We start from the raw sequence: 19,301 nt of genomic DNA, 5'->3' as shown, positions 1-19,301 counted from the left end.
TTCATCCTTCTTATTTATTGCAAAATAATAACTAAAATTTAATTATATTTAAATAAAAAAGTAATTTCATCATTCAAATTTTAAAATTAGGAAAAGTGATGGTATTTTTTTTCATCAGTTTGAAAATGTTTAAAATGATATAATAGAAAGCATAAATAAATATTTGAGAATCGGAAAAACTAAAACAAAAATATGTTAATGTGATGGCTATAAATATAAGCTAAAATAGAATATGGTCCATACATTAAAATATATTTAAATTAAATATAAATCAATTCATAGAGCACGTGTCATTCATTTTTCTTTGAAAGATATACCAAACGTACAAAGACATAGTATGTCTTATCAGTTGATAAACTGATATTCAACGACATTATGCCTTTGCTCATTTTTTTTACCATCAAGTCAAGTGATAAATGGATATGTACCGATAAATTTTATTTGTCATTCAAGTGCATTGATTTTAATACTATTTCAATTCAAGTGAGAATAATATTTATTTATTTAAATAAATAAAAATACTAATTATTATATAACATTATTAAGATATTTTAAAATATATTATTGCCTTTAGTATTTTAAAGATTAGCCATTTTTTTATCTTTATATCATTAGGAAAAGTTTGAAATTTTTAAAAATTATAATATTTTATGTTATTAATAAATTCAAAAGCTAACATCTTATAAAATTTTTAGAATTTTAAAAACAAAAATGGAAATTTTATTTTAAAATTTTTAAATGTTTCTTATATATAATGCAATTTATATCAATCTTAAAAATAAAATTTAAATACGTTCATCAGTTTATTTGATTCAAACTCTAATTTTCTAATGTTTGAATATTAATCTCATTATTTGATTGATTCTATAAATTTATCGTGATCAAATGAAAATGGGTCAATATATTTTAACAGTGTTTAATAATCAATGGGTCTTATAAAATAATTTAGATTGAAAATATTAATTCACTATAAATTGAATATATAATGGCTAACAAGCTTAAATTACATTATAATCTATAAATAAAAAAAAAGATTTTTTATTAAGTTAATAAAATAACTACATATATATTTATATTTATTGAAAACTACAATAGAAATTGATAAATAATAATAATAATAATAATAATAATAATTTTATGTATTAATATCATTATGATTTATGAAGGATGAATGGAGGAGGGATAGGCGCATTTGCGGGTGATAAGGGAAAGGAAATATTATTATTTATTTGATTAGTGATGTTGGTCCGTGGCGTGGGGCTTTGGATCCAAAATTAAAGTGCAGCTGGGCTTTGAATAGAAGAATCTGTAGAGCACAGCATACCAAATTTAAGCAAAACGAAGAGTCAGGGATAAAAGAGTCTTTTTACCGTTCTCTGGCTGTCTTTTGGTATAGTATAATAACCCGATCAGAAGGAGGGTTTCAATCAGAAGTTTTTCTCTGTTCCTGGTCGCTGAGAGCCGCTTAGCCCTCTCTCTCTTCTCACTCACTCTCTCTACTCCTTCAGCTCTTGGAATCACAGGTTTTCTAGCCTATGTCGTGCTACGATTATCTTTTGTCTACTCTGGAATCTTTCTCTCGTTTGCTTACCATTATGTATCATGTTTTCAGGTAAGCAATGGCGGCAACCTTGACGCCAGTGATGGGAGAACCTACTCAGCCTTACAACGAGGTCAAACTCTTCAACCGATGGACCTTTGAGGAAGTTCAGGTTATAAGTTGCTTCTCCTGTTCACTCTCAATCATTTTAATTATTTTTTTTATTATAATAAGTGTATTTTGCTTCTGATTGATGTTTGGATTAGAACGTGGTTAAATCTTATTTGCAATTGTATGTATATGTTGATCTGTGTTATTATGATTTTTTTTCTGTTTATCATTTGATCTGCTCTTCTGGGTTTTGGGTAATCTCTGGTGGTTTAATATGTGTTGTCCAGTTCCATATTTTATTCACTGTTTTGTATAGAGTTGTGTATAGCTTATTGAATGTAATCTTTTTTAAAATGAAATATCACAGATATTAGAGATTGTGTGGTGTTTCTGAGTTTGTTGCTTTTTGTTTGGATTCATTCTGTTTTGCTTTGTGCCTGCCAATTGTGAATGTCGGGTAGTTTTCCAAGTCCCAACTTTAATTTGGGTTTTTTACTGTGAAAATTTGCCTATAAATTTTTGTTTGGGACGTTCTTAATAAAGATAGCGGTCAAAGGATGAATAACGCAATTCTAGATAATTTGTTTGCTTTATGTGCCTTCTTGCATGTCTCAATTGAGGGAAGAACTTAAAGAATTGTGATAATTTTGTGGTTAGGAAGTATATAGCCGTGGCACTGAGATATTGTTTTTAGGTTGCTTTTGCTTGTCTTGTTGAGGGCCCAACTTGTTAGGCTTAATTGTAATTGTATATAATGTGAGTAGCCACATGCAGACATAGTAAGGCACACCTCATCGAAGTTGTTTCTTGTGCTTTACTGAAATTGTGATAGGTATTAACATTTGCTTTATTGTGCCTATCCAGAGCTCCACCCCCTTTTTGAAATATCACAGCCTATTGTTGTTTTAGGCTCCGTTTGTTTTACGGAAAATATTTTCCTAAAAACATTTTTTGTATTTTCTAGTGTTTGGGAACATCAATGAAAAGTATTTTTCATTTTTCTGGTCAAAGGAAAATTAAGTCATTTATAAGGAAAATGACTTTCATTTTTCAAAAGAGAATGTTATTTTCTATTTTCTAAATTTTGAAAATCTTATTAAAATGTGAACACACTTATACATATATGAGATAAATAAGTATTATTAATTTAATATTACAACCAGAAAATATTTTTATGGAAAATATTTTTTTGGAAAATATTTTTCATATTTTACATATAAAAGTCATTTTTTCCGCGAAACAAACGGAACCTTAATGTGTTATCTTTTATTTTTTGGGCTTGTATAATTTGATGAACTTTGGCTTAAACTGATGGTTGCTGCCTCATGGGACTGCACCTGCTAGTGCTAGTTCCATGGCTTTGCAAACTGGTTAGCCAGTCAAATATATGTTCTCAATTAGATCATATAAAATGCCCTCTGGATCTTGAATCTTTAATATGACTATGGTTTTTATATCTGTGTGTTGGGGCCATATTGCTGTGATCTTTAAAATTAATATGTTAAGATCTATCTTCTCAATTAGGGTTCATTGTTGAATTTTTGGTGCATCAGGTTAATGATATTTCCTTGAGTGATTACATTGGAGTCCAACCAGCCAAGCATGCAACCTATGTTCCACACACTGCTGGGAGGTACTCAGTCAAGCGTTTCAGGAAGGCCCAGTGCCCAATTGTAGAGAGGCTTACAAACTCATTGATGATGCACGGCAGAAACAATGGGAAAAAATTGATGGCAGTTAGGATTGTGAAGCATGCTATGGAAATCATTCATCTCCTAACTGATCTAAACCCAATCCAAGTTATCGTGGATGCGGTGATTAACAGGTGCATCATTTGGTTTTATGCTGGAGTACAATTGGATGTTGGGTTTACTCTGGATATTTAAAGTTCATTGCATGATGTCCCTGTTTTTGTAGGCATTTGGATTTTATGTTTCCTACCTTTATCGATCCATTTGACTCAATTTTTTCTTTGTTTCGGTCAATGTTGTATTACTAAAGCGGGCCCCGGGAAGATGCCACTCGAATTGGTTCTGCTGGTGTTGTCAGGCGTCAGGCTGTGGATATCTCTCCTCTGAGGCGTGTTAACCAGGCCATCTACCTCCTTACCACTGGTGCTCGTGAAGCTGCTTTCAGAAACATCAAGACTATTGCAGAATGTTTGGCAGACGAGCTCATCAATGCTGCAAAGGGCTCTTCCAACAGGTTGAATTTCATTCTTATTTTTCATATTCTCTCTTTCTGAACAGTTGATATCTGTTCTGCTTACTTCTGGTCATGACCCACCCTGCGTTTTCAGTTATGCTATCAAGAAAAAGGATGAGATTGAAAGAGTTGCTAAGGCCAACCGATGAGATATCAATGCAGGATGGGGATGGCGGTGCACAAAGTTTTTTGCTTGTCTCAGGATTTTTTTAGTTCTGTTGTAAAATTTTGAGCATACTAATGATGTTCGCCTGGTGTTTATTTGTGCTAACGATTGCTTTCCTTTTATTTGGAGTTTTATCATGTTATTAAGAATGCATTAGCAACTTAAATTGCTCAAATTTTGCGTTTTCTCTTTATAAATATCATGAATTTTATTTGTATGTGTGCTTTTAACTTATAATGGCATGTGTGTTTCATAGCATGATAAATGCTCGTCTTTGGTGCTTTGGGCCTCGAGATGATTTACTGGATTTTGTCAACTGGCTTCTATTTTGTTTTCTGGAATCTGTTCATCATTTCTATTTGTGCGGAAAAAAAGTTATTGCAAACTGTTTATTAATGACTTCTAAATTCTAATTTAAGTATTTTAGTTATAAAAATTTTAAAATACCAAAATGCTTTTTCAAAATTTTTAATCAAATTTAATGAGTTTTTCTTTTGGGTATAAATCTAGTTTTTATTATTCACGTATTGTTTGTATAAAATTTCGAAAGTGGAGTTCTTATAACACAGGAAGTGGTTTGTCTGAGAAAGCCTTCAACGCTGATGTCTTAGGGTGGTTGTCGAAGTATAACCTATTTTGGGGCCTCATTAGACAACAAAGAGAAAATGCCGATCGTGTAATGTTTTTATTGTTAAATTAAGTTAAAGCTTCAGCACATCGTGGACTTTCTAATTATCATAAGCCCTTTAAAGTTCTCTCGAATAACGCATGCAACAGCTTCTAAGGTCCTACAACAAGATTGGAAGGTTGACATTGGGATATAGCGTTGCTTTTGTAGCCACCAAGATTCAAGAGAGTGAGAAATCAATCTACTGAGCTTCCATTTTTTCAACAAAGTAAGAGCATAAAACAATTAAATAACAGTTTTCTTCGCTAATATGAAATGAAGAAACAGGAATTAGGTTGTTTTTTTATCAAGGACCCAATGATAACTAAAACATATAATTTGTAGAATGAGCATTGTAGCATTTTCTAAGTAAATTATGTCAACCGTCTGCCAATTGAGGTGATTATTTTATTTAAGTTACATAATTTAAAGTTATCAAAATAAAATCTTTCAACTCCAATTATTTTTTAGAAAAAGTTTTTGTATATCTACATTAGCAAGTTTCTAACTAAAGAAATAAATTAAAATTGAAAAATTAAAAACTCACGAAAGCACAAATGAAATAAGAAAAACATAATGAAAAATTGTGGGATGTTGCTCAATGCTAATATTTTCACAAATGACACTACTGATGTTGTCAATCCCTTTGACAAATCTGATAATGATGTACGCCTGTAATGCATATAAATGGTGAGGTTGATGGCCAATTCTAGCCACTCTAACTGTTAATTTAGTGGTTTGTTTGAACGAATAAGAAAGCAATAAGAATAGATTGCATTAATCAATTTGGCATAGTAAGCATGCCTGACTTATGGAGTTGTTCTAATACTTATAAACAAATACTTGGAGAGCATAACCATTACCAAATGCATGTCCATTGCTGGTTAGTTGCGATAAGCCATATTTAGCCGATGATCGGTTGGTCATCGCTCAGGTTATCGATAAAATGTCCAAGCAATCTATTGCTCGGGTCTCACTACCTTAAAATGTCCAAGCAATCTATCGACATGTCCAAGCAATCCAAACAATCGATAAAATGTCCACTCTAACTGTTAAAACTCATTCAATTTTAATTTGAGTATAATTAAAATCATGATAATTGGCTATTGCATATTTCTAGATTAATATGTATTATTTTTTCACTCACAATCATTCAATTTTAGTTATTTTTTCAATATTGTCGCTGAATTTTAATTTTTTTCTTAAAACTCAAAATTTCCTTAATTTCAACTTAAATAAACCTAAAGTCTTATATTATCTATAATAGAAGATTTACAAGTTACCATAAATAAAAAATTCTCTCTCTTAATTTCATATTTTTAATAAATTTCAAGTTGCATGTTTTGTTAAAATTATTTATTACGCAAGCCTTAATAATTTTGGCACATTGTTTTATAAAAATATGTATAACTGAATTCGTAACTGAAAAAAAAATCCTCTTGAATTAATATATAAATTTTTTTTAAAAAAATTGATTAAATGAGATTGATTAAATTTGTTTGGACTTACAGTGTATTTGACAGAAGGTTAAAAAATAAAAAATTTAATATTATCCTTTTAAGTTTTAATCAGTAAGGAGGGTAATTATTAACTTAAACTCTTCAAAGTTAATATTTAACTTCGTATAAATATTAATGAGATAAAAAATTAACATATTTTCTTTTAAGTATTCAAACAACATTAGTAAAAGTTAAAAGTTACAATAGTAATAATCACATCTTGTTAACCTTGTACTAAATATGATATTAGAGTTAATTACATTTTGTAATTCAGTTAATGAACAATTAATCAATATTGCTTCTACTTTTAAGAACTTCTTCTTTTTTTATTATTAAATATAAAATTAATTAAAAATAATAAATATAAACTCTTTCAATGATATAAATATAATTAGAACACACATATTTTATATGAAAAAAAAATTATTAAACACTTATTTCATTAGCATTTCATTGAATTTTAATTATTATTTTTAAAATGTTAAATTCTTTTTAAAAAATTTATTTTTTTTATCAACTCACTCATGATTTATTTTGTATTGTATTTATCATATAATTAGTCATATTATATAACATAAATAATATAATTATTTTCATGCTATTAAATAAATTTCATCCTTCTTATTTATTGCAAAATAATAACTAAAATTTAATTATATTTAAATAAAAACGTAATTTCATCATTCAAATTTTAAAATTAGGGAAAGTGATGGCAATTTTTTTTTTCATTAGTTTTAAAATGTTCAAAATGATATAGTAGAAAGCATAAATAAATATTTGAGAATTGGAAAAACTAAAACAAACATATATTAATATGATGACTATAAATGTACGCTAAAATATAATATGTTTCATACATTAAAATATATTTAAATTAAATATAAATCAATTAATGGAGCGCGTGTCATTAATTTTTCTTTGGAAAACATGCAAAACGTGCAAAGACAGAGTATGTCATATGAGTTGATAAACTGATATTTCACGACATTATGCTTTTGCTCATTTTTTTTACCATCAAGTCAAGTGATAAATGGATATGTACCGATAAATTTTATTTGTCATTTAAATGCATTGATTTTAATACCATTTCAATTCAAGTGAGAATAATATTTATTTATTTAAATAAACAAAATACTAATTATTATATAACATTATTAAGATATTTTAAAATATATTATTGCCTTTGGTATTTTAAAGATTAGCCATTTTTTTATCTTTATATCAATTAGGAAAAGTTTGAAATTTTTAAAAATTTTAATATTTTATGTTATTAATAAATTCAAAAGCTAACATCTTATAAAATTTTTAGAATTTTAAAAACAAAAATGGAAATTTAGTTTCATAGTAAAAGAATAATGGATTGGATAGCTGATAATTTTAAAATAGTAAATATATAATATAAAATAAGAAGAATTTTTAAATTTTTATAATTTGTATATGAATACTAATCAATCAAAAAGAAAATATTTTATTTATAAATTACTCTTAAGATTTCAATCACGATATGATAAATTGACTTACAAATTGTTAATTAAAGTAATTCTTAAAATTATTATTTTTATAATAATTTATATTTAAAATTCCTAATTAGGCTTTCTTAGGCCTATTGGGTCTAATTAAATTTAATTAGGTCCATTTAAGAACTACACATATTAAATTTAAACAAAATAAAATTTTATTTAAATTTAATTAAATTAATTTCTTTAAAAAAATATATTATTATTTTTTTTTTTCAAGATCATGCCATGAAATTAATAATTTAGCTCCATACCTCCAATTATATCTTGTAGTCATATAATTTGTCATCATTGGGTTTCCCACAGCCTCAATGCATATACTCATCATAAAATAAGAGTTTACAGTTTGCCCCCTACTTTGACAAAAGTTGAAATCAATGTGAAAACATTGCTCAAGTTTCGTCAAAGTGAAACTCAATCTTCTAATAACTATGAAACATTGGCTATAAGGATCGAGTACATCTTGCTCGGTAGACATACTCTATATTATGAGACTAGCTACAGTCTCATTATTGTGATAACTGTGTCATGTGAAAATTGAGTGCATCTTACTCTATCGATACACTCTGCGTCATGAGACTAGCTATGGTCTCATGACAATGGCAACTGTGTGATTTGAAATATTGTGGATTCGTATTTAGGACCGTGGTCCTAAACTACCTACGTATCCCCCTCACTATCCTGAGGAAGAATCAGACCCACTCATAGTTCGACACTTAAAACAGTGGTGATGCATGTTCTTCTACGTCTTACACACCTACAGGGACATGTTGATGTGTGTTCTTCTACACCTTATACAGCTATGCCATATGCCCTAAACAACGTTTAAGGACTTACCAAAAATATTTGTCTTGAAATGTTGTGGATTCGTATTTAGGACTACAGTCCTAAACTGCCTACACATCCCGCTCGCTATCCTGAGGAAGAATCAGACCCTCTCATAGTTTGACACTTAAAACTATGGTGATGCATGTTCTTCTATACCTTACACACGTACAGGCGACATGTTGATGCATGTTCTTCTATGCCTTACACAACTATATCATATGCCCTAAACAATGTCTAAGGACTTACTAAAAAACATTTGTCATGAAATATTATGGGTTCATATTTAGGACCACAGTCCTAAACTGCCTACGTATCCCCCTCATTATCCTGAGAAAGAATCAAACCCCCTCATATTTTGACATATGAAACTGTGGAGATGCATGTTTTTCTATGCCTTACATACCTACAGGTGACATATTGATGCGTGTTCTTCCACGCCTTACGCAACTATGTCATGTGCCCTAAACAATTTCTAAGGATTTACTAAAAAACATCTATTTCATGATTTGAAAAAACTAGGATGACTGGATCTCAAAACTCTCTTTGTGATTTTTATGCTTCTTGTATGCTACTTCTTATCATGGGCATGCTGATTTTACTAAAGATTCTAAAAACTTAGTCCTCTGAGGGACCTCTTTTTGGAAAAACTTTCTTTTAACCTTAAAATTTTCTAGGAAAAATGTTCACTAAAAAGACTTTCTTAATGTCACAATACAATTCCCCTCTGAGTTTTCTTTTTCTTCGCTCCCCTTATGGCTCATTATTCTAAAGTTATTTCAAAACCTTGTTTTGCCTTAACTCATTTCTCTTCCATGAACTCTATTCTTTGTGCCCTAACTTTTACCTGAAATGCCCTTTCGGGTTTTCATCTCAGCGAGCTTGCTCTAAATTTTGCCTAAGTAGCCCTTTCGGGTTTCCATCTAGCGAGCTCTTTTTTTTTTTTAAAATTAGATAATTACCAGGGCATTCATATCAAGCACCTATTCTGTCATGCTCACAAGACAATATGTTAAATCAAAATAATGTAGTTCAATTAGTTAATCTTTTGATATATCCTTCAAGACACAAAAATTCATAATCATAATTAAATAAAGCCTATTCCTAGTTAATGCAATAAAAGTTTTTTTTATTTATTCAGGTACACCATTACTCCCTCTTACATTTAGTTTTACCAAATTTTCAACCTTCCAAAGTTAGAAATAAGTTTATAACCTGCAGAATGGCCTTTTCAGGTTTTTCATCCAGATCTTCTTTCATCTCTCTTTTTGCCTAGACCACCTTTTGCAGATTTTTAATCTAGCATTTTTTTTTCTTTTCTTCTTTTTTTTTTCTTTGACACTTACGCCTAGACTACCTTTTGCAGGTTTTCAGCCTAGCGGACCTATCTCACACAAAGTACCATTTGAGCCTATCTAAATTGACTGGTTCTTAAAATTCATTCCCTTCCAGGTCTGATATTCTTACTATGGCAAAATCTTTTTGACTATATATGGACCATCCTAGCTTGGGTTAAATTTTCCTCTTAAATCAAAAGGGACAGGTCGAGCTTGTTTCAAAACCATGTCTCTCTCTTTGATCTTTCTTGGCTTCACCTTCTTATTAAAGGCCTTAGCTATCTTCCTCTGATAAGCCTGCATATGATACAAGGTTCACATTCTCTTTTCATCAACCAAAGCTAGTTCTTAATATCTCTTCTAAGTCCACTCATTTTTTAGGATCTTAGCTTCTAGCATCACTCTTAAGGATCTGATCTCTTGCTTAATAGATAGCATTGCTTTAGTCCCATACACTAAAAAGAATGGGGTTGCTCCCGTGGATGTCCGTGTAGTACTACGATAACCTTAAAGAACATAAGGGAGTTTTTCAGGCCAATTCTTATATGTTTCGAACTTTTTTCCCAACTAGAACCTTTCCATTCATATGGGAACCACACATTCCTACACATACTTCTTTCATTATTTGCTCAGCCTATTTTTCTATCACACATAAGAGTTTATAGAATTGCCCCCTAGCTAAAGTAAGTTGAGTGGTTAATCTATGAATTGTTGCTCTATCTCTTTTGTTGGCTTATTGCAAGTATTCTCACTTCCAGAGACCTCCTTATATCTTCATATCATTTTTCTTCTCCCTCTAGGTCCACATGTGCTACTATTAATCCTTCATGGCATAAAATTTTACTCTTCATTAGGATAACTAGCTAAGTCAACTTTTGATCACTCTTTTCCTATGGGGACACTAGCGTGGCTTGGGAATCGACCATCTGATTTTAAGCTCGAGGCACGTGTTTCTTGGTACTTTGTTAACAAGGCTATAAATTTATCTCTTTCTTCTTGGGTTAAATCTTTAGCTAACTCAATATCTTTAGGATTATTTGGTGTACCCAAATTAATAGAGATTGATTTTGATGCATTAATAGAAACTGATTCTAAATGATTATGAATGCCATACATATGCCCATTAGAATAAATATCAAACAAGTAAGCAGAAGGACTGGTCATGTTATTGATCTTCGCCTTAAAATTAGCATCAAGTATATCAGAAATGGAAACATCAGTATCACTACTATGAGCATTACAAAAAAACAAACTCAAACTAAGGGATGTAGCTTTAAGTGCTTAGTTTTCCATGCAGTCCTTAAATCAATGGTCCTAATTTTATGCTTTAGCACTTTCACATGTAGTAACCCTTAATTATATGTCCAGGTAATTGCCCCCCTCTTTCAAGAACTTAGGAGATTTTGGCTCTTTTTCCTCTTTAGTTGGCTCATAGCCCAAACCATATCTTGTGATCTCCCCCTTCATCTCAAGAAAAGTCACAAGGCCATCTATACATTTTTTAAGGCCCATGCTAGGAAAAAACTTCATCCCTTTCTTCACAGTAGCCACTTTTGGATCCATCAAGTTTTTATAGATCCTACTAACTTGAAAAGCAGACATTGGTAGATTTGAACTATCTACTTGTAATGCAACTACCTCCTCATCAGAATTGGTCCAGACATCCAAAGGACCCTCATCATAGCTAGAATCATGACAAATGTCAACAACTATTATAGGTTGAGGTTTATTGGGTTTTTGGATGGGTTAGATTAAGTCAATAATCCCGTCAGGGTTATTTGGGGTGGTGGAGATCATGTAAAGATCTGGTGGAGATGGAAAACTTGGTTAGGCGTAGGGTTGGTGCAAGTGTTTGGTCAGTTTTCTGGGTTGGTTATCTTTTTGGCATCATTTAGGTTTTAGTTATCATGCTTAAGTTGGAAGCATCAATCGGTGTCATGACCGTGGGTTTGGTGAAACTGGCAATATTAGTTGATATCATAGCTAGGTGGAAGTGGATTTGGTGTCAGTTTGAGTGTTAAGAGCTACAAGAGGTCTTGAGATTTGAGACAATCAAAAACTTTGGATAAGGATTAGTTGAATTGGGAAAATCTCCTTAGGGTGGGAGACACAATTTAAACCTTAATAACTTTAATGCCACTTAATTGACCTACCTCAAGGCCTCTTCCAAAAGTTGACTATAATTTTCTCTTCCAACTCAAACATCTTGGCGTTCAAGGTTTCATCAAGCATGGCCATAGTTTCTTTCATCTTAAGTAGTACAGGTGAAATCCTTATTAGTCTCTTCCCTTTCCTAACCTAAGTGACCTAATCGGAAGTCTCTTTGGTGTGTTTCGAGGCTATGTTTGCTCAAAAAAAAATTAGGATTTAAGGGTTAAAGTAAACATCCTATGTACATGAATGCAATGCATGAATGAACCTTTTTTTTTTTTTTTACCTTTACCTTTACAAAACCAAAACCAAATCATACCAATAGAAGCAAAACTGAACCAAAACCAGACCATATAAACTGAACTAAAATCGGACCAAATACTGAATCAAAATAAAAAAAATATATATATATCTCTAGAACTAAATCTTTGCCCCCTTATACCTTCAACTCTCACGTGTAGGGTAAGAAAAAAATTCTATCCTAGGCTATGGTATACTGGACACACCAACAGGGGGTGGTCCAGGACGATCCTTCCCTCACAAATAAAGAATTTATATCCTTAAATTTTAACCATAAGTAAGCATCCTCTTGCTTAACACGGGTTTTAAAATGGACTTGGTCCTATGCACACATTGGGTTTATGCATAGGCCTAGGTTCATCTCAACTACCACTAGAACTTATGGTTTGAATAGTAAGGTTATAAATCCAGCACAACAAAAATCTACGGGGTACCTAGGGTTAAAATCTTTGGCTCATGGGCTTCATTGGGTAGGAAAAGGGTCACCCATGCGAGAGCTTGTCCATTAAGCACAACGCCCGGAGTTGTGGCTCTTTTATATACTTGAAGGTACGGGCATGGAGTGCTAGTATTCACCAATTCGTCATAGCTCGAGTGGAACTATGGTCTCCTTGGCTAGTACTAACAGGGCTAAAAAGGGCAAGGGTGAACTGTGTGATAGTGTAGTGCAATACAAAAAGTTTAACAGAGGAATAATATTAGACTAATAGAAACATGTTGGAGTAACTATCCTCTTAGTCCCCAGTGGAGTCACCAAACTGTAGAGCGATAGGGGGTCGTGAGGCAAAATATCATCCACTAGAATTATATAAAATGCACCGGGTAATGCCCAAGAAAAATGGTGAAGTCGCAATGGTCTCACTTAAGTACCACTTCTTTAGATAGCATTTCCTAGACATGCACTTCATACAATCCTAATAGAATCAAACCACTGGTAAGTATTGTCTTCCTATAATACTACCACGGTACTAAGGATTTATGCCACGAAAGCATAGACAGACAGGAGTTGCCACCCGGGTAATAACTGAGACATATTCAGAGTTTCTTCTGAAGGTCATGGATGGCAACTTACTCCTTGCAGAGTTTCCATAATCGTCATTACCATAGCCCAATGTCTAGGTTCGAGATAGTGGATACGTACAGGGAAAGTGTTAGGCACCCCTTACGCCTGGTCTAACCTCGTTAATTTGAGTGCCAGTCCTCTACTAATATTTCTAGAAGTCTTGTTTATTATTCCTCTATTAAACTTTATCCTAAAAATGCAATTGTAATCCTACACACGCAAGTAATTCATAAAAGGGTTGTTGTTTGCAAACAATTTTCATGCACAAGTAATTCCTATCTATCGGATTGCTAATTATTTAAATGATATTTACCAGATGACTAAAATTAATTTATTATTGATAATTTAATTTACAAATAAATTCAATTTCAAATAACCTTAAGTTTCTATTTAACCTAATTAATTAATTTTTCACCAAGTTACCCTAAGGATAATTAAACTAAATTAATTATGTACATGTGTAATTTATTTTAATATCACATAAGGCCCAAACAATCACAACCTAATAAAGATTTCTAACATGCAAATTTATTTTACAATTACTAAGTATTAAATTATATTTATTTTACATGCCAAGGTTAGTTTAGTTACAAACAAGATTAATTTTAATTTACCAAGTATTTATTTAAATTAATTATATCAAAAAGTTAGTTAAATTAAAAAATAAAGTTAATTTTAATTTACCAAATAAAAATCTTATTATTATTATATTTTCATGCCAATAATCATTTTAAGATTTACGGCTACTTACTTATTGATAATTGTCGCAATAGATTTTGCGGTCGCCTGGTCGATCACTCACCGAAGTGGGAAAAAGTGAGGAGTCGCCACTTTAGTTTTGAGGGAAACTAAAGAAAACCATTTGAGAAGTTAAATTAAAAAAATGAAACCACTTCAAAACAGAGATTCTAAGTTCGGGGTCCGTAAACGGGTGGGGAAGGTGTTAGGCACCCCACCTCGTCCCTTAATAAGGGTAAGTAGATTTAATTCTGCGTCCTTTATAAATTAGTTAGGAGGGCTTAGACGGCAATGTTAATCCTTTTGGTAAAAGGAATATTTGATTTTTCACTAAATTTGGATCACCCAGATACATAAGTAAATGAGACAACCTTAGTGTACGGGTGTGAGAATCGGATAAGAACTCTCCTCCGATCTCTTTTAAGTTGTTTATTAAAATTTTGAGGGGAGATCGGATAAGAACCCTCCTCCGATCTCTTTTAAGTTATTTATTAAAATTTTGAGGGGAGATCGGATAAGAACCCTCATCCGATCTCTTTTAAGTTATTTATTAAAATTTTGGGGGGAGATCGGATAAGAACCCTCCTCCGATCTCCTTTAGAGTTATTTATTAATGTTTTGAGTTGAGACCGGATAAGAACTCTCCTCCGATCCCCATTTAATGTTTATTAAAATTTTGAAGGGAGACCGGATAAGAACTCTCCTTCGATCTCCTTTTACGTTTATTAAAATTTTGGATTGAGACCGGATAAGAACTCTCTTTCGATCTCTTCCAGATTGACAGGAGCCTGGAAGGGATTTCTCCGATCTCCCGGATTTTTAATTTCGACTACATGACATAAGAACCTAAAGCTAAAGATTCTGGCGTTCTAAGATGCCGGGGATAAGGCTTCTCGATACCTTTTGACTAGATAGGGAAAACTAGACTTGATTTATTGACCTTCCATGCGTTCATTTTACCGATATCTATTAATGACCGATCTACTCTGTTTCGTTTACTTTGGTCTTATTCCACTCTATGACATCTTTGTCGAATTGCTGTTTACGTCGGCCTAATAGTTTGGCTATCTTCCTGACGTGTTATTCATGTTCTCTCTTTTAAAAGAGACCCCTAAGTTGCAATTACCTACGTTTACCCAACCACTTACATACTATTAGGAGTTAGAAAACTTGCTTTCAAAAAAAATGAAGATTAATAAAAATGAACTGATCACTAAATAGATGATTTGAGAGTGTCACTCTTTGGGGATTGTTTGTGCAAAAATAGTCTTGAAGAAAGTTGCAGATATAAGAAGAACACAGGAAAATGCGGAAAGTAAATGTAGACACTCGATAAAACAGTGATATGAGCTCTTACAGTAACATTCTTTGGGGATCGTTTGTACAAAAGTAGGAAGTCACAGATGTGAGAAGAACAAGGAAAATGCAGAAAGTAAATGTAAGCACTTAATAAAACAGTAGTATGAGCTCTTACCTGTAAGGAGCCAAAGCTACTAAAATAACTATGGGGTGCCAAATAGTGATAAGGCAAGGATTGATTGGCCTGAGGGGTGGTGTTCCTCGTGAACTGGAGGGTGATTAGCTAAAATACGATCGATCAAGATAAAAAGAACCGAATAGAATGAAGTTGAGCTTGGACAGAAATGATAAAAGCGAGAAAGTGAGAGTGTGACCGGATAATGAACAAGCGGAAATGTAGAGTTCCAGATTCGAATCTTTTCAAGAAAAACACTTCAGAAAACTTGTTTCAAAAGTCTTTTTGATTGACACTTCTAAGTAGCAGAGTAATAAACTAAATGAAATTTCAGAGTTCCTCTGCTATAATAACAGCCTCTTGTCTATTTTTCTTGCCCGTCCGTCTCTTGAAAAGTTTTTATGCAGGTATTTATAGGAATCGGGTGCTCTTCGTGAAGGGTCAGGATTTATTTGAGGGAGATGGAGGGTCGAGATTTCGAAGGACATGATCGGAGGTTCAGGAATTAAAGAGAATCAAAATGAATGGTTGAGATCACTCTTCATAATATTTGTCCTTTTCTTCTTTCCATCTGACGGTCCCAAATTTCCTTGTCCGGAACGATCCGAGGGCTAAGAGCGAAAGACGCTGGTATTGTCGTCTTCTCTCTTGATCTAAGGGTTCCGGGTTTGTCCTTACAAGTGGGATCAACGGTGGAGATTGGGATGTACAGGACTGTCATGACATACCCTGGCACCTGTCAGCATTGCGGGCGATTCTTAGGCGTGCGGTGGAGATCTCGTCTGCAACGCCTTAACTACCTCGGCTCTGATTCTGACGACGGTTATTGGAATTTGTCTTATTCTTTTTGCCTACCGATCCCTCCTCTTTCTGATCTCTTTCACATGTTCTTTTCGACCTTTCATGCTGGTCTCCCACCTTCCGATCTATTATTCCGATCTCTCCTTTTCTCTGGTCCGGTCTGGTCAAAGCATTAATTGTCCCTCGATTCCCGAAGCGTCCGCTTCGTTTTCTGCTTAGCAATAAATGCTCATCCTCCCCTATATATACCCCTGTCGACGGAGACATTTCCTTCATCTGATTTTCCTCTCTTCCTTTCTTACTTTCCCTGTTCTAGCTGCTCCGGTGGAAGTTCTGGCTATAACTGTGGCTTTGATCTTTTTCCGATGGACTTCTTTACTCACCGACTGAAAATTTACGATCCCGGTGATCGAATGACCTTAACTGACGATGGTGAGAGGACTGGATTTGACCGATCTGTATTGCGGACCTTGGTTGTACCGATCTCGAGTCGCTCAACTGAGTTCATTCGGTTTCTCATCACATTGAGTGTTCCGACAGCGGTTTTCCTCCACATTGGGTGTTCCGACAGCGGGTCGGTTTAGGGTGGTAACATCGGTGACGATGTCTCTCATCTTCATGGGAGTCATAGTCACCCCATCTGAGCTGCACATCTATCCGATGTCAACAGCCGGTCTTCTGGTCAAACACGTCTTTTGACTCAGCCACGAGACTAGGCTTTGACATAGGCCTTTTAGATAGGATGTTCCACCGGTCTCTAGAGATCGCCCAAATGATGTAATCCTAAAATGTAATCAGATCTCTAGAGATCGCCCAAATGATGTAGTTAGACCTTTATTGTAGTCCGATCCCTAGAGATCGCCCAAATGATGTATTTTATTTTCAGTGCAATCCGATCTCTAGAGATCACAGAAATGATGTGATCCAATGTTAGTGTAATCCGATCCCTAGAGATCGCCCAAATGATGTAATCCGATCTTTTAAAAATAAAGACTTTATTTTATCGGTTATCATCTTATTATTTTTGCATTGATTATTTTTCCGATCTCTAATGTGGTTATCCGATCTGGTTCTTTACCTGAATGACACTTAACTGATCCTTTATTCAAAATATTTAACTTATTATGCCGATCTCCAATTAACCGATCTCTGAACATTCGGATATTTGAGAGAAGTGTCGAAACATTGTCGAGTCCCACCAATCGATCTGTTGCCTAGAACCTCGCGAGCATTAAATGCTCGGACTAGTATAAATAGGGGTGGGAGGGTTAGCCGGTTGTTCTCTCATTCCATTTTCAATCCCACTGCTCACAACTTCAAGCTCTCGTTTTCTCAAGTTCTTCCGACGCGATCGGACTCGGTAAGGGCTTTGATCCTCTTTTTAGTTTAAATTCTTTGTTTCTTTTGAAAATGAGCGGTGCAGAAGGTCGAGAGCGGCGAGCCCTCCTTCCATTCGGTTCTCGTGGTCATCGTCGATGAAGAAGAGGCGATCGAATAGCGTTCAACAAGAACCTCCCGTGGCCTCCGCTCCAACTCTGGGCGGGTCATACCATCGAGGCTCGCACCTTCTTCGAGGAGAAGACTCTCCCTATAGACGAGCTACCGTCGGTTCTTCGAGAATCCGATGCAATCGTTTAGCCAAGAATATAACATTCGGCCCGATTAAATGCGAGCTAATCAAGTGCCACGGCGATCTTCGTGTCGATCACTCCTTTGAAGAGAATGACATGGTTATGGTGTACGAGGAAGCAGTTAAAGGCGGTGCGAGGTTCCCTCTAGACGATTTCTATAAGGAGGTCCTAAAACTTCACCGAGCATGCATTGTTCAAATTCACCCCAACTCGTGGCGGATCTTGGTAGCCTTAGAGGTCTATGCCGAGCTAAGGGAATCGGACCTACGGCTAAGGTGTTCGCCGAGCTGCCGCAGACTAACTCGCCAAAGGATGACGAACATCGGTTCTTTCAGCGAAGCCTCATTGCGGGCTCTTTTCCGATCTGCCCTCATCCCTTAAGAATTGGAAGAACCGCTTTCTTCATTCCGAGGAGCAAAGATCCGAGCCGCTTTGAGGACTTCCCCGTGGTTGGTGGTACCAGGGCCCTTGCTTCAAGCACATTACCACGAGTCGAGGAAAGTTTAATAGTGATGGATCGAAGAGTCGGCCGCCACTCAAAAGTATTCTTGTTTGGATGCGGTGACTGCCGAGCTGCACCATTGGACTATTCAATTGCTCACCGGCCAAGACCGCGAACTTCCGCTATCTGACCTCGGCATTGGTATTTTCTATATCTCAGTTTTCACGACCTTAGCGATCTCACTAACCTTTTCTTTGTGCGGTATGGCGGGTGGTGAGGGTTCTAGGAAGCGGAAGAAGGAAAGGAGATCTCGGAAGATAAAGGAGATGAAGCGTTGAACGACTTCAAACACCGGTCATGAGCACAGGGAGATACAAAGAGACCCGCCTCAACCTTGGGTCCGCCACCCTCGAGCTGTCCGATCTCCTCCTAGAACGGAAGAGCGACCTCCACCTCTCCCAATTGTTCCAAGCACGAGAAGGGGGCCTACTCAAGCTTCTGGGAGGACCTCTTCTCGTGGCGCTCAAATACTGATCGACTCCTTGAAGAATAACCGGACTGTTAGAGAGAACCCAGATTTTGCCAAAGTCCTGGGGTCTACCATCTTCTTTCAGGAGGATCGGGATAGGCTATCCCGGAATGGTCTCGATGATATCTTGACTCGATCCATGAGCCTAAACGTAGAGTGTCTGGTGAACCAGACCATGGTTCGGGAAAAGATTCAGCGTCTGGGTAAGGAGATCGGGAAGAAGAATGAGGAACTGGCTTCCCTCCGATCCCAACTCTCATCCGCTCGGGATTATATATCTCAAGTCGAGGGACGGGCAAAGTTCC

At 34.6% G+C, this 19,301-nt stretch overlaps 2 protein-coding genes across 2 annotated transcripts in view; both read left to right on the top strand.

Moving 5' to 3' along the window:
- The first annotated feature begins 1,395 nt into the window (after positions 1-1,395).
- LOC110668388 (40S ribosomal protein S5-like) overlaps positions 1,396-19,301 on the top strand; it is a 57,642-nt gene continuing 39,736 nt past the window's right edge. The window contains exon 1 of the mRNA XM_058143727.1: positions 1,396-1,523. The gene's annotated coding sequence lies outside the window, so the exon portion shown is untranslated. The remainder of the gene's footprint in view (positions 1,524-19,301) is intronic.
- On the top strand, positions 1,404-4,197 carry LOC131178609 (40S ribosomal protein S5). The gene is made up of 5 exons (XM_058143728.1): positions 1,404-1,523; positions 1,613-1,712; positions 3,205-3,476; positions 3,653-3,856; positions 3,951-4,197. The coding sequence occupies exons 2-5, from the start codon at positions 1,620-1,622 to the stop codon at positions 4,003-4,005; spliced, it is 624 nt and encodes a 207-aa protein (XP_057999711.1). The 5' UTR covers positions 1,404-1,523; positions 1,613-1,619; the 3' UTR covers positions 4,006-4,197.

Source organism: Hevea brasiliensis, chromosome 3 (genome assembly GCF_030052815.1).
Source record: "Hevea brasiliensis isolate MT/VB/25A 57/8 chromosome 3, ASM3005281v1, whole genome shotgun sequence".
Classification (NCBI taxonomy): Eukaryota; Viridiplantae; Streptophyta; class Magnoliopsida; order Malpighiales; family Euphorbiaceae; genus Hevea; species Hevea brasiliensis.
The sequence above is the reverse complement of the archived record's forward strand: the minus strand, read 5'-3'. Positions and strand labels throughout refer to the sequence as shown.

Bases quoted from the DNA above. Each gene is read 5' to 3' on its own strand.
- LOC131178609 (XM_058143728.1), top strand. From the start codon at position 1,620: ATGGCGGCAACCTTGACGCCAGTGATGGGAGAACCTACTCAGCCTTAC. The intron at 1,713-3,204 runs GTTATAAGTTGC...TTGGTGCATCAG, and splicing joins GGACCTTTGAGGAAGTTCAG to GTTAATGATATTTCCTTGAG. The intron at 3,857-3,950 runs GTTGAATTTCAT...CTGCGTTTTCAG, and splicing joins GCAAAGGGCTCTTCCAACAG to TTATGCTATCAAGAAAAAGG.